This window comes from Symphalangus syndactylus, chromosome X (assembly GCF_028878055.3).
Source record: "Symphalangus syndactylus isolate Jambi chromosome X, NHGRI_mSymSyn1-v2.1_pri, whole genome shotgun sequence".
In the NCBI taxonomy this organism is placed as follows: domain Eukaryota; kingdom Metazoa; phylum Chordata; class Mammalia; order Primates; family Hylobatidae; genus Symphalangus; species Symphalangus syndactylus.
The window spans coordinates 29,387,173-29,402,143 of NC_072447.2; the positions used below are offsets into that span (position 1 = coordinate 29,387,173).

Here is a 14,971-nt window from a genome sequence, read left to right on the forward strand (position 1 = left end):
TTTTGAGACAGGGTCTCACTTTGTCACCTGGACTCGAATGCCATGGTGTCATCTCGGCTCACTGCAACTTTCACCTCTCGAGCTCAAGCAATTCTCCTGCCTCAGCCTCCTGAGTAGCTGGGATTACAGGAGCACACCACTGTGCCCAGCTAATTTTAGTATTTTTAGTAGAAACAGGGTTTCACCATGTTGGCCAGGCTGGCCTCGAACTCCTGACCTCACGTGATCCCCCTGCCTTGGCCTCCCAAAGTGCTAGGATTACAGGCGTGAGCCACTGCACCCGGCCCCTATGTTATTCTATTATTCTATGCTTTTTACACTTATTTTGTCTGGGAGAGCTTTCCATATCAGCTTTTATAGCTATGCTCCTGTCTTTATTCACTGTTGCATAGCATTCCATATTGTGCCAGAAGTATTTAATTATGCTCCTAATGATGCAAGCAGGATGTCATTATTTCTGTTAGTACTATGAAAGGACTAAAGTTCATATTTTTGTACATGTGGCTTTGTGCACATAGGCAAATATTTCTAGAGGAGAGATTCCTAAGAGTGGAAATGCTAAGTCAAAGGCATACTTATGCACATGCAATAAATTATATAAAACTGAAGACACACACAGGAATGAGTACAAGTAAAACTGGGGAATTGAATAAGATCAGTAGATTGCATGAATGTTGATTTCCCAGTTACGATATTGTACTACAGTTTTGCAAAAAGTCACCATTGAGGGAAACTGGGCAAAGTGCACTGGAGATCTCTATGTGATTTCTTTTTTTTTTTTTTTTTTTTGAGACGGAGTCTCGCTCTGTCACCCAGGCTGGAGTGCAGTGGCGCGATCTCGGCTCACTGCAAGCTCCGCCTCCCGGGTTCACGCCATTCTCCTGCCTCAGCCTCTCTGAGTAGCTGGGACTACAGGCGCCCGCCACCACGCCCGGCTAATTTTTTTTGTATTTTTAGGAGAGACGGGGTTTCACTGTGGTCTCGATCTCCTGACCTCGTGATCGGCCGGCCTCAGCCTCCCAAAGTGCTGGGATTACAAGCGTGAGCCACCGCGCCCGGCCTCTATGTGATTTCTTACAACTGCATGTGAATCTGTAATGATCTCAATACAAATTGCACTTTTTGAAAAGAGGCTGCTCATTTAAAATTTGGATAAACACTACTAAACTTCCCTCTATCTCTGTTTGCAGAATTAACTGAGAAGGCCATAAGCATACAAATTCTTTACCACTCCATCAGGAAAGATTTGAAGAATGATACATTTGTTTGGCAGAGAGTGAGAAATTGATTCCCAACACAGACTGGATGAGGAGTTGAACAGAAGGGCACAATGGGGAAACTGGACACTATTTCCTTTCCTTCCCAGTAAAATCTTTGTAGTACACCTTCTGTACTTACTTTTAATTAAATTCCAAGTAGCTAAGGATTTCCATATTCAAAATTAAGTTCCAAAATGACAATAAAGAAGATTTCCAGGTTGTTTCCCTACTACCTGGGAGGGAATTAATTCATCAGCCTTTAATCTTCTCATTTTATTTATGATGTTGATCAACACTAGTGAATAGGAGGATGGGAGGTGAATTTTTAAACTGTTTAACAACAGTTCTTTACAAGGGGAGTTCATGCATTTGTGGATTTGTATGAGGATAAAGTTGAATCACATGTGTATGAGCTTTGATTACGGAGAAATTGGTTGGCTTATCAACAGCCATAAGAGAAGAGCAATCTTACCAACTTCTAGTCAGCCTTGGTGTGTGTCAGTGTGTGTGTGTGGATGTTCAGTGAAATTGGCACAGGTTAGGTTAGAAAACAGAATGATCGTTGCCTGCAGCAGATGATAAGGCCACAGTCATTCCTCACCAGGAACAGTGTTCACACTAGCCAGGGCCTCTGCCCTAGCCCTCACTTAGATGTCCAAGGCACACCTCAGGTATGGTTTAGGAGACTCTTTCCTCCCCAGTGTAGCCAGCTCAAGTCCAGCTGCTAAGAGGCTGAAAACTCAAGAAGTGAGAGGTATGGTGAAAGGAAATCAACTTTATCCAAATGCTGGTGAGAGGTGAAGCCAGCTGGAATTCCTGGGTCGAGTGGGGACTTGGAGAACTTTTGTGTCTAGCTAAAGAATTGTAAAAGGACCAATCAGCACTCCATAAAAACGCACCAATCAGCGCTCTGTGTCTAGCTAAAGGATTGTAAACCCACCAATCAGCACTCTGTAAAAACGCACCAATCAGTGCTCTGTGTCTAGCTAAAGGATTGTAAGTGCACCAATCAGTACTCTGTAAAAATGCACCAATCAGCACTCTGTGTCTAGCTAAAGGATTGTAAATGCACCAATCAGCACTCTGTAAAAATGCACCAATCAGCACTCTGTGTCCAAAGGATTGTGAATGCACCAATTATCACTCTGTAAAAATGCACCAATCAGTGCTCTGTGTCTAGCTAAAGGATTGTAAATGCACCGATCATGTGAGCAGGGACAAATAAGGGGATAAAAGCTGGCCACCCCCAGCCAGCAGCGGCATCCCGCTTGGGTCTCCTTCCACGCTGTGGAAGCTTCGTTCTTTCGCTCTCCAGAATAAATCTTGCTGCTGCTCACTCTTTGGGTCTGTGCCACCTTTAAGAGCTGTAACACTCACCACGAAGGTCCGTGGTTTCATTCTTGAAGTCAGCAAGACCAAGAACCCACTGGAAGGAACCAACTCAGGACACACTACCAGTTGGAGAATGGCCTGCCTTTGAAAGACCGTTCCAAATTTTTGGGCTGAGTGAAGGGGTTTATGCAGGAAAAAGGTGTGGGAAAATGTGGGAATATCAAGGGAGGGAAGAGCTCTGTCTCTTGCCCATGACTACCTTGAGTAATCGCCGGCCCGGAAGTCCAGTTTGTGTCATCCTCACTTCTGCCAGGTAGTGGTGGGCTAACTGTTCATAACTCCCCCAAGCAGGAGGATTCTGCTACTGGGTCTCTGTGCCTTTTTTTTTTGTTTAAAAATTGCCCCCTGGAATTTCTAAGCAAGCATATAATTAGATAAGTGAGCACTGTTCACAAAAGTGCCTCGTGGAAAAGAGAGAAACAAAGAATTTCAAAGTATGTTTCAAGGCTGAAAGCCAGAAAGAAAAAAAAAAGTTTTAAAATGCATTTTGAGGATGGGATGCTCAGTTACAATGAGACCTTGGGGGAGCCTTCAAAGTCACTTCCAGTCAACGTTGGTCCAGGAGCTGAAGCTTCTTATTTCAGCTGGCAATTTTTCTAGCACAAAACCTTTAACACCTAAAAGGTATACATCTGCTCTGACAACGTGGAATACTCTGCTTCTACCACTTTAGAGAGAAGTCAGTCAGTCCTACTCCACCAAGCAGTACAATAAGACTCAAATAAGAATGTGTTTTTTAAAAAATCTGGCATTATGCAGTATTCTTGAGGAAACAATCAGGTGGATCAAAATTGAGAGATAATCACTAACAATGGGGCTGGACTCTTCAAAAATGCCAAGGGCATGTAAGTCAAAAGCGGGGACGGGAAGCTTTCTAGATTAAAGGAGAATAAAGAGACTTGATAACTACATTCCATGCATGATCCTCAAAGAGATCCTGAATGGTGGAACATGACAGAAAAGATATCATTAATGCCAGAAGTGTGAGAACTGAAATCTGGATATATAGGATAGTTGTAGTGCATCAGTGTCAAACCTCCTGTGTGTGATCACTACACCACAGTTCCATAGGAGAATCTCTGTGTTCTTAGCAGATGCACACTGAACTGCTCTGTGCTGAACCATATGGGAGCAAGAGGCCAAAAGGGAAATGTATGCCTTTATGCATATTTTGCACCAAGTATAAAAAGTTAATGTAAGCTGCGCAGTCAAAACACATGAGTATATATAAAGCCTGCATTGCCCAATCTGTTTGCATGGCATTGTCACTCCTCAAAAACCCAGCAGCCACATATCTCAGAACCAGGGGCTGATTGGAAACACTATTTTCGTTGCACAATGATGCAGGGACATAAACAACAAGAGCCTGTCTTTATTTAAAACTTTGTTATTTTGGCTATCATGGGCTTTTTGCCTTAACATTGACTTTTCAAAACAGCACACTAAAATATGCACATTAATGACTTTTTGTTGCCCTCTTAAATTTTTTGCCTCATTCACATAATCCTGATCCTAGCCCTGGGGAAGGATCATGATGCCCACAATTTACAAATCGTTCATTTTTTAAATATATGGATATGTATTAATTATATATGAGTTTACATATATGAGTGTGTGTGCACATGTGCATTTATATATGTATATATGTGTATACATTTGTATATGCATCTGTATGTGTATACATGCCTGTATATGTGTGTATATATACGCATGTACATGTATGTACATACATGTACTTGTATGTATGTGTATCCATATACACATACATAAAGAAGCAAATGTGGCAAAATGCTAACAATTGGTGAATTGAGGTGATGGGCATACAGATATTCATTGTTTTATTGAAAATTTTTTGTAAGCTGGAAACTTCAAGATATAACAATGGTGGGAGAAGAAAAATTAATAAATGGAAATTAAGACCTGGTGTACATTTGTTTACAAGCTAAATTTGTTAAAATAAGAAGCTACTATTTCAAGTATGATCTGTGTGTTTGTCCTGGTACAGGCTCTGCTAAGGGAAGGAGATGATATATTCCATATGCAAATGGAATATATCCATGCAAGTGCAGCCCCTGGCAGTGATATGCAATGGGTAAAAACGTGAAGTCCTGCAGTGTGGAGAGTATCCTCCCCGACAAGCTGTGGTTATTCAGCGATTCATCCCTCACCATGGCAGCTTCAGGCGAGATCTCTGAAGTGTTAGCTATTCTCTTTGTGTTCAATGCATAAAATCTTCTCAGCAATGAGCATTGTTACTGAGAAAAGATTCATGTACAAACCTCATGTTTATTTGACAAAGCAATATTAGAAATATAAGGGAGGGGAATTGCTTTGGGAGAAACAGTTCCTTAATCAAATATGAACCAAAATTAGAGACGTTGGATTGCATACCTAAACATTTAAATAATTTAAGGGATTTGGAAGGTGTTGAGACTTAAATCTTCAAGTGACATAGCAAGCTTATTTTGTTTTTGTTTTTGTTTTTTTTGTTTTTTTGAGACGGAGTCTCGCTCTGTCGCCCAGGCTGGAGTGCAGCAGCGCGATCTCGGCTCACTGCAAGCTCCGCCTCCCCGGTTCACGCCATTCTCCTGCCTCAGCCTCTCCGAGTAGCTGGGACTACAGGCGCCCGCCACCACGCCCGGCTAATTTTTTGTATTTTTAGTAGAGACGGGGTTTCACTATGTTAGCCAGGATGGTCTCAATCTCCTGACCTTGTGATCCGCCTGCCTCAGCCTCCCAAAGTGCTGGGATTACCGGCGTGAGCCACCAAGCCCAGCCTATTTTTTTTAAATAATAGGTAAAAGTAGATGATGGACTGATACAGTCACATAAATAATAGCTAGCTACATAGATGGTAAATACATATATGTCTACATAGACATAGATGGTTTATAGATAGGCAATATTGGGTATTTGGTTATGAAAATATTCATTCCTTAAAATGATTCATTGTGTATACATTTTAAATTATTTTAAACTATTATTTTAAATAGTTTTTATATGTAAATCACACTTCTGGAAATCTAAGAAATACTTCAAACATTTTTGAAGATTTATTTAAAAATGAGGTTCACATCAATGTTATCTATAATAGCAAGAAACTAGAAATAATTTAAGTATCTAACAATATGGAAATACTTAAGAAATATGATATATTTTAAAAGGTTGTCCTAAAGGGTTTGAAACAGAAAATCATTACAATATGGTTTATGGGAAAAGCCGGAATCATAGTTACTTTTATAATAGGATATCTATGTTAAATCAGGCAAAGGAATAAAAAATATCATGTACTGAAAATACTGAAAAATCTTAAAGGTAAAAGTTAACTAATAAATATTATATACATATGTGAGTAGTTAGTTATTCTAAAATTCAGTCACCCTGCCAGGCACCTTGCCTAACCAGCTTATCTAAAATAGTAAGCCTCTTTCATCACTCTTTAACCTGCTTTATTTTTCTTTTTATCACTTCCTGATATGATATTATATTTGTATTGTTTATTCTCTGTTGTCCTCACGAACACATGAGTTTTTTGGGAGCAAACAGCATGTCTGTCTTTCATACCGTTCTGCAGTGTCTGGCACACAGTAGATGCTGAGTAAAAAATGTGTTAAAGGAATTAATTGAGAAGCTATCTTAAGGCACTTCAAATATGACTGAAATTGTAAAAATTATACTGTTTTGGGAAGAAAACATCCCATATAGTGTAAAAAGTGAAATAATCTATATTAGTATCTAAGAACCCCAAACCACAGGCAAAATGGAAACTGAAGGGTTAATTTGATCAGGTCTGTCCACCCTGCTTGCTTTTGGTGGCTTGCTTTTTATTTCTTTCCCTTTTTCATGAAGCTGAAGGCTACAGTAGTTGAATGCCACCCTGCTGAACACTGAAACTTAACCTTCACTGGCTACTTTATAAATAACATTCATAGTTCACCACAGTAATGATTGCTTCGGTTGTTTTTCAGGAGCTTGGGCCAGCTCCTGTCCAGTTCAAACCAGTTAAGGCCACTGGCTCTTCAGCTAGGCCTCCACAAGTGCCTGAGAAATGGCCTTCTGATGTCAGAAGACCAAAAATGCCACCCTCAGATCATGCTAATGCCACTATTTTGGGTTTATATGTCCTATGTAATGTCATGAACCCTGGCTATGCTTGCACAGAATAAACCTGTTACTTTTTCCCCACTGTCAATTACTTTTCCCCATGCTTTAGACCACCCCACTTCCCTAACCCGTAAATATAGCTAAGGCTTATCTTTGGGAAGGTGGATTTGAGAGCTGTTCTCCTGCTTTCTTGCTTGGCAGCCTTGTGAATAAATCTTTTCTCTTCTGCAAAACCCATGTCACAGTGATTGGCTTACTGCATGCAAGCAGAACAAACCCGGATCTAAAGTTGGTAACTAATGTCATAAAAACCAGATGATTAGTCTGATGGTCTAAATATAGCTTAATGGATTAGGCCTTAAAAGGAACTTAAAGATTACCTCATGTCTAATACTTTCATTCATAAATTGTAAGACATCGGCACCACTCTAGGATTCAGGGACCTGGACAATCAGATGGATTCTGGTGAATGGTCGTTCAGGATTTGAGTGCCACCTCCTCCGCCAACACAAATACAGGCCTACCAGTGTTGGTAGGTCCATACAAATGATTTGTGGCATCCATGGTCTGCAGTTGCAGTGGGCAATGGAACACTTCCCTGGGGTCACAGACTGGTTGAATGTCCTAGAGCCTCCCGGGACTTAACACAGTACTCAGTACTCAGACATTCAGTACTCAGACATTCAGCAATCTCCCAGTTGACAAAAAAAAAAAAAAAAAAATTGCACTCGCGAGAACACTTTGAAGGAAAGCCTCCAATTCCTAAACGTTCTATGATAGGAAGAGACTCTCCGTTCTTTCCTCTTTGAGCTTTCCATGGCTAATGGTGGCTCAAATGGCTCCTCATCCTGTTTCAAATCCATCCTTTCTTTCAATCAGTTGTCCATCTTTAACATTCTTATGACTATTTATTTGTATGTTATTTGATAAGTTTCCTATTCGTTCCCTTTGCTAATATTTCTATTCATGAACCTATATTATTCTTTTTGATTTGTAAATGAACTCTTTATATGTTGAAATGTAGATATCAGCTGAGATCATTCTGCCCTTCAATATTTGGGGCACATTGAATGGTACCTCCTTGCATGGCCATTGGACTTACGCTGTAATTGACTTTCCTAAGGTTTGCAAACGCTCTTCAGTTTTTCTCGTCACATCTCTCATAGAAGGAGAATTTGATCCCACCTGAAACAGGTAAGTTTACATATTGTTTTGCCACCACATCATGCAATACATATATTATAGCATATAGAGCCAGATAAACAATCTAGGTTCTTTCCTTAATATCTTCTAAAAAATGCACAAGGTATCATATACGTTTTAGACTTTACTGAAGGTTTGGGTAATATTTACATCCTTGTTCACCAAAATTCTCCACTGGGAAAAGGAGAAAGCTAAGGGTGGGATGTGACGGTCTCCTTTGTCCTAGAATATTGACTTTAGATCTGCTATAAATGTCACACGCAGTTTTCCTCTATTTTGGTTTGCCCTTTCATTTTATATATGGCATTTCTTGCAACATAATTTCTGATGTATTCCAGTTTATCAGTATTTTCCTTTAACTTTTCTGCCTTTGATATATTTCAAAAATGCTTTCCCTTTCATGTATATTCATGTATATTTTATTATAGTATTTTTATAGTATTGTTTAATTTTTTAAACTTTTTTTTAAAAAAACAAGATTTGTTTTGGAAATATGATGTAAGATTAAAATGTAACATTTTCCCCCCAGATAATTGACGAATTAAGATTATTAGATATTCCAAAATTGTAAAAATCAGAAAATGATCTACAGTACTGTTAATAGAAATGTAATGTGAGGCCGGGCGCGGTGGCTCAAGCCTGTAATCCCAGCACTTTGGGAGGCCGAGGTGGGCGGATCACGAGGTCAGGAGATCGAGACCATCCTGGCTAACACAGTGAAACCCCGTCTCTACTAAAAATACAAAAAATTAGCTGGACGTGGTGGCGGGCGCCTGTAATCCCAGCTACTCAGGAGGCTGAGGCAGGAGAATGGCGTGAACCCGAGAGGTGGAGCTTGCAGTGAGCCGAGATCGTGCCAGTGCACTCCAGCCTGGGGGACAGAGAAAGACTCCGTCTCAAAAAAAAAAAAATTAAAAATTAAAAAAAAATAAAGAAATGTAATGTGAGCCACACATGTAATGTAAAATGTTATTATAGTCACACTAAAAAAGTAAAAAGAAAGCCAGTGAAATTAATTTTAATAATATATTTTATTTAACCTAATATATTCAAAAGATTATTTCATTGTGTGATCAGCATCAAAAGTTTTTTCGTTTAATTTTATTTGGTATGTAATAACTATTTATTTATGGGGTACAGAGTGATATTTTAATACCTAGAAGTAATCAAATTAGGGTGATAAGCATATCCATCACCTCAAACATTTATCATTTCTGCTATGAACATTCAAAACCTTCTCTTCTAGCTTTTTGAAAATACATAATAAATTATTATTAACAACATTTACCCTACAGTGCTATGAAACACTAGAAATTATTTCTTCTATCCAATTATAATTTTGTATCCATTAACCAACATTGCCCTATTGTCCCCTCCCCACTACCCTTCCCAGCCTCTAATAAGCATAATTCTACTCTCTGTTCCTGTGAGCTCAATTTTTTTAGCTTCTACGTGTAAGCAAGAACATATGGTGTTTATGTTTCTGTGCGTGACTTACTTAACATAATGTCCTCTAGGCTCATCCATGTTGCTGCAAATGACAGAATTTCCTTCTTTTTTAAAGCTGAATAGTATTTCATTTTGTATACATACCACATTTCCTTTATCCATTGATCTGTTGATAGACATTTAAGTTGATTTCGTATCTTGCTCTTCTGAATAGAGCTACAATAAACATGGAGGTGCAACTACCTCTTCCATACATTGATTTCCTTTCTTTTTGATAAGTATCCAGTAATGGGATTGCTGGATCATACTTGACAACAACAAAACAAATAATCTGATTTTAAAATGGGCAAAGGATCTGAATAGACATTTCTCCAAAAAAAGACATACAAATGGCCAACAGGTATATGAAAGAATGCTCAACATCACAAATCATCAGGAAAATGCAAATCAAAACCACAATGAGGTATCATCTTACCCCAGTTAGAATGGCCATCCAAAAAATAGAAAATAACAAATGCTGGTGCAGATGTGGAGAAAAGGGAATTCTTATACACTACTGGTGGGAATGTAAATTACTACAACCACTGTGGAAAACAGTACCGAAGTTTTCAAAAAATTAAAAATACAGCATCAAAAGTTATTAATATTTCAAAATAAAAAAATAAAAAATAAAACAAGAAAAGAAGAGGCAGGCGGACCAGTTGAGGTCAGGAGTTTGAGACCAGCCTGGCCAACATGGTAAAACCCCATCTCTACTAAAAATACCAAAAATTAGCCGAGCACAGTGGCAGATGCCTGCAATCCCAGCTACTCCAGAGTCTGAGGCAGGAGAATCGCTTGAACCTGGGAGGCAGAGGTTGCAGTGAGCCGAGATCATGCCACTGCACTCAAGCCTGGGGGACAAAAGCAAAACTTCGTCTTAAAAAAAAAAAAGAAAAGAAAAAAGTTCATATATTTCATATTCTTTTTTTTTTAACTCAATCATTAAAATGTAATATGTATTTTACACTTGCAATACATCTTAATTCAGCCTAGCCACAATTCCTGTGCTCATTAGCCCTATGTGGCTAGTAGCTACTGTATTGAATAGCACAGGTTTAGAGGTTGCAGTGAGCCAAGATCATAACATTGCACTCGAGCTTGGATGACAAAAGTGAAACTCCGTCTAAAAAAAGAAAACAAAACAAAGTTCATAATATTTCATATTTTTTTACTCAATCGCTAAAATGTAATATGTATTTTACACTTACAACACATCTTAATTCAGCCTAGCCACAATTCCTGTGCTCATTAGCCATATGTAGCTAGTAGCTACTGTATGGAATAGCACAGGCTTAGAGAAGGGTTTCTCACTCTCGGCACTATTGACATTTTGGACCTGATAATTCTTTTTTCTTTTTTTTTTTGTTTTTGTTTTTTGTTTGTTTGTTTGAGACGGAGTCTCGCTCTGTCACCCAGGCTGGAGTGCAGAGGCGTGATCTCAGCTCACTGCAATCTCCGCCTCCCGGGTTCAAGTGATTCTCCTGCCTCAGCCTCCCGAGTAGCTGGGACTATAGGCGCCTGCCACCACGCCTGGCTAACTTTTGTATTTTTAGTAGAGACGGGGTTTCACCATATTGGCCAGGCTGGTCTCGAACTCCTGACCTTGTGATCTGCCTGTCTCAGCCTCCCAAAATGCTGGGATTACAAGCGTGAGCCACTGTACCTAGCCAGATCTGATAATTCTTTGTTGCGGGCTCCTGTGCACTGTAGGGTGATTAGCTGCATCCCTGGTCTCCACCCTCTAGATGACAGTAGCAATTCTCCCCCAGTTGTTGCAACTAAACATGTCTGCAGATATTGACAAATGTCTCAGTCGGAGTGGGGCAAAATTGTCTCCAGTTGAAAGCCAAAGGTCTAGAAAAACTGGGGGAAAAAAATACATGTGTGAAATGAGTCTTAGGATGATCTGAGAAGGAATTTTCATTTTAGAACTGAATACTGAACAATGACAGTAATAGTTATAACAATTAAAAGTCTATCCAGTTCCCATGTTCTAAATTCACAAAAAGGAGAAAGAATAGAGGAAGAGGAGGGGTGACAGAAGGAGAGAGAAATGAGGAGAAGGAGAAGACAGAAAAGGAGAAGCCTCTTTTTATATACCTTTGTGCTTATTTTGGGCCCCTATCCACAGAAAAAAATATTGACCCAGCATTGAGCCCACTTTGGCGGCTGACATCAATATGTAATTATTTTAAAAACCCTGAGGATCTTGACTTTGAAAATAAGGCAGTGCTTGGGTTGCAACATGCCTCAGACAGTGGCTGTGGGTTCAGGTTGCTGGGGACACCCAGTGTTCTCAATCCTAGAACTGCTTACTTCAAATAACAGCATTTAATATCAGAAGCAATAAGCAATAGATGCCAACCTCTGGGTGCACTGATCTCTTCTAAAGTCTCTCTTATCAACCAGGACCGCAGTAACTGGAAGCCTCAGTTAACTACAATGTTTTTGAAGTCCTTAACTTTATATATGTATATAGATAAAGTCTATATAAATATATATAACTTTATATATAAAGAACTTTGAAAACATATATATATATAAGCTTTATACATATATTAAGGACTTTGAAAACATATATATATATACTATATATATTAAGGGCTTTGAAAACATTAAATATATGAGTGCATGTATATATATATATATATATATATATATACAGAAAAATCAAAATTATACCAGATTTATTCAAGGAAAGAAAGAAAAAAAGTGGGGAAGGGCTGAAGGGAGGAACTAAATCAAGAACATATCTTGGAATACCTAACATTTGTTATAATCTTATCCACCTGAATTTATATGTGTCTTATACAATATTCAGAATGTTGACTTTTAGGTATGAGAAGATCCCGAATCGTCAAAAAATAGCCTATTGTTTTCACTCTACTTCACAGTTTTTTTAAGTTTCTTAACAACAAGAGCTAAAAGCTAAACGGTTTCTAGTTGCCCCTTGGTTAATGAGAACATTAAACTAACCAGGAGTTTCCACTCCTCAAGTGTTCTAGCTCATGGGGGATTTACTTCAACTGAGCTCATTTGAAGATACTAAGAGTCTAGCTGTTGAGCTTCTACATTAGGTACTGTAGGTACAGCAGACAACAATCTGTGTCATTCCAAGTATCTTCCCAGGGACACTTAGGACTATTGGTATAGGAGGAATCGTTCGAGCGGCTCCGGCAGACGTAGCTTGTGGATGGTTTGATGACATGCTCGACCGAGACACTTCCGGACACACAAGCGGCAGAGCTGGGAAAGAGCAGGTGGGCCTGAGAGAGAAATAAAAATGGTATTAACTTCATAGTGGTGGGAAGTGGGGTGGAAGGGGGAAATCAGAGAACTGGAAGAGGCGGAAACTTTCTAAAAGCAGAAGAGAAGCTGGATCTGTATAGGAACTATAGAATGAGGTAGCAGACACTAAATACAGACAGCGGATCCTGATTTGCCCCTCTGGAAGGGATGCATTTCTTTAAGTTAATCTTCCAATGGTACTTGGATTACCAATGTTGAAGAATGAAGCTAACCAGAGGCAAGTTAGGAATGAAGTGTGGGGTCTAAAGGGAATGCATCTCATCCATGTATTGAATGTGCCAATGTAAGTAATACACTGGGCAGGGCACGGTGGCTCATGCCTGTAATCCCAGCACTTTGGGAGGCCGAGGCGGGCGGATCACAATGTCAGGAGATTAAGCCCATCCTGGCTAACAAGGTGAAACCCCGTCTCTACTAAAAATACAAAAAATTAGCCGGGTATGGTGGCACGCACCTATAGTCCCAGCTACTCCGGAGGCTGAGGCAGGAGAATGGCGTGAACCTGGGAGGCGGAGCTTGCAGTGAGCCGAGATCATGCCACTGCACTCCAGCCTGGGCGACAGAGTGAAACTCTGTCTCAAAAAAAAAAAAACAGAAAAAAGAAAGAAAAGAAAGAAAGAAAGTAATACGCTGGCCAAGGAGAAAATGCAAATGGAAGGACTGAACACGCAGGATTCCAAGACAGAGCCACAGAACAGAGGGACAATATGGAAAGGGTGTCAGCGGGAAGTTCCACCTGCATGGTGACAGAGGCAGTGTTAGGAGATGTGCCAGGGGCCAGAGATTCAGCTCTCAAAGTATTCCTGGACCTACCAGCTCTAGCTGCCCATGAGGTGGTGCTGGCTGGGTCTCAACTTAAATCTGAAGAGGCCCTTTATTCTTGCAAGGATTCCAGCTCAATAGAGATCTGCAAGAAGGACTCAAGTCAGACCCTATTGTTCCCTGAAACTCAGTCTCATGGACTCTCATGGAGTCTCACAGAATCATCATGCCCATGGCTTTGAATGGCTCTGAATCCTTAAGGAAAATCAGCTGATGAGAGTCCAGAATATGGTTGAATAGGATGAATGAGCTTTTGGCTGCAATACTAGTTGCACAGTCATTATTTCCTAACCTGACTGTATCAGTAAAGATCTCTTCAAGAAAACCTAATTACTGGTCTACACAAAGTTTTCCTTTTCAAAAAAATCCACTGTAACAGCATCTCACACCCCATGAAAAATGGTGGACTGCATATGCGAATAGCCAGGTTAACATTTGGCTTCACATTGCCAAGGAGCATCCATGAGATAGAAAGCTACCTGGAGGACCAAACGATTGATCTTAGTTAAAATCTTGGGAAGCAAGAATAGAAAACTTCTCTACCTGTTGTCCTACTTAACCTCCTCTGCAAAATGGTAATGTAGACAAATTGTCCAGTGCCTAGAGACACTGACAGCAGAGTGAACTCTGATGTAGTTGGTATTTAATCTTTCTTTTTTTTTTTTTTTTTTTGACAGAATCTCACTCTGTCGCCCAGGCTGAAATGCAGTGGTGCAATCTCTGCTCACTGCAACCTCCGCCTCCCGGGTTTAGGCAGTTCTCTGCCTCAGCCTCCCGGGTAGGTGGGATTACAGGCCGGTGCCACCACACCCAGCTAATTTTTGTATTTTTAGTAGAGACCGGGTTTCACCATCTTAGCCAGGCTGGTCTTGCTGGTCTTGAACTCCTGACCTCGTGATCCACCCGCCTCTGCCTCCCAAAGTGCTGGGATTACAGGCGTGAGCCACCGTGCCCAGCCGGTATTAATCTTTCTAGAGCAAGTGGCTATATTTATGAAGACAAAGGACAGAGGAGCCAGCCCCTGTCCAGGATATCCAGGTCTACAAATCCTAGACCTAGAAACATTTTTGATGGAAGAAAATAGGAAATGTGAAAACTTCTATAAACTATAGTCTCTGCTAACAGTTGGAAAGTATCTGGTATTTCCAAACTCGGATCTCCTAAGGAAGATCATAATTCTTCTGGTGAAGATTCAAATAAAAGAACAATGATTAATGATCTAGACTATTGAAAATAATCCTGGCCAGGCGCGGTGGCTCATGCCTGAAATCCCTGCACTTTGGGAGGCTGAGGCAGGTGGATCAACTGAGGTCAGGAGTTCGAGACCAGCCTGGCCAACATTATGAAACCCCATCTCTACTAAAAAGGCAAAAAATTAGCTGGGCGTGGTG

General features: G+C 40.1%; 1 protein-coding gene across 3 annotated transcripts in view; it reads right to left on the reverse strand.

Moving 5' to 3' along the window:
- Nucleotides 1–12,590: 12,590 nt before the first annotated feature.
- Nucleotides 12,591–14,971, reverse strand: part of ASB11 (ankyrin repeat and SOCS box containing 11) — a 32,659-nt gene continuing 30,278 nt past the window's right edge. For all 3 annotated transcript variants that reach the window (XM_063635018.1, XM_055268419.1, XM_055268420.1), the window contains exon 7: nucleotides 12,591–12,715. In XM_063635018.1, the coding sequence (XP_063491088.1) occupies nucleotides 12,591–12,715 (125 nt within the window). The remainder of the gene's footprint in view (nucleotides 12,716–14,971) is intronic.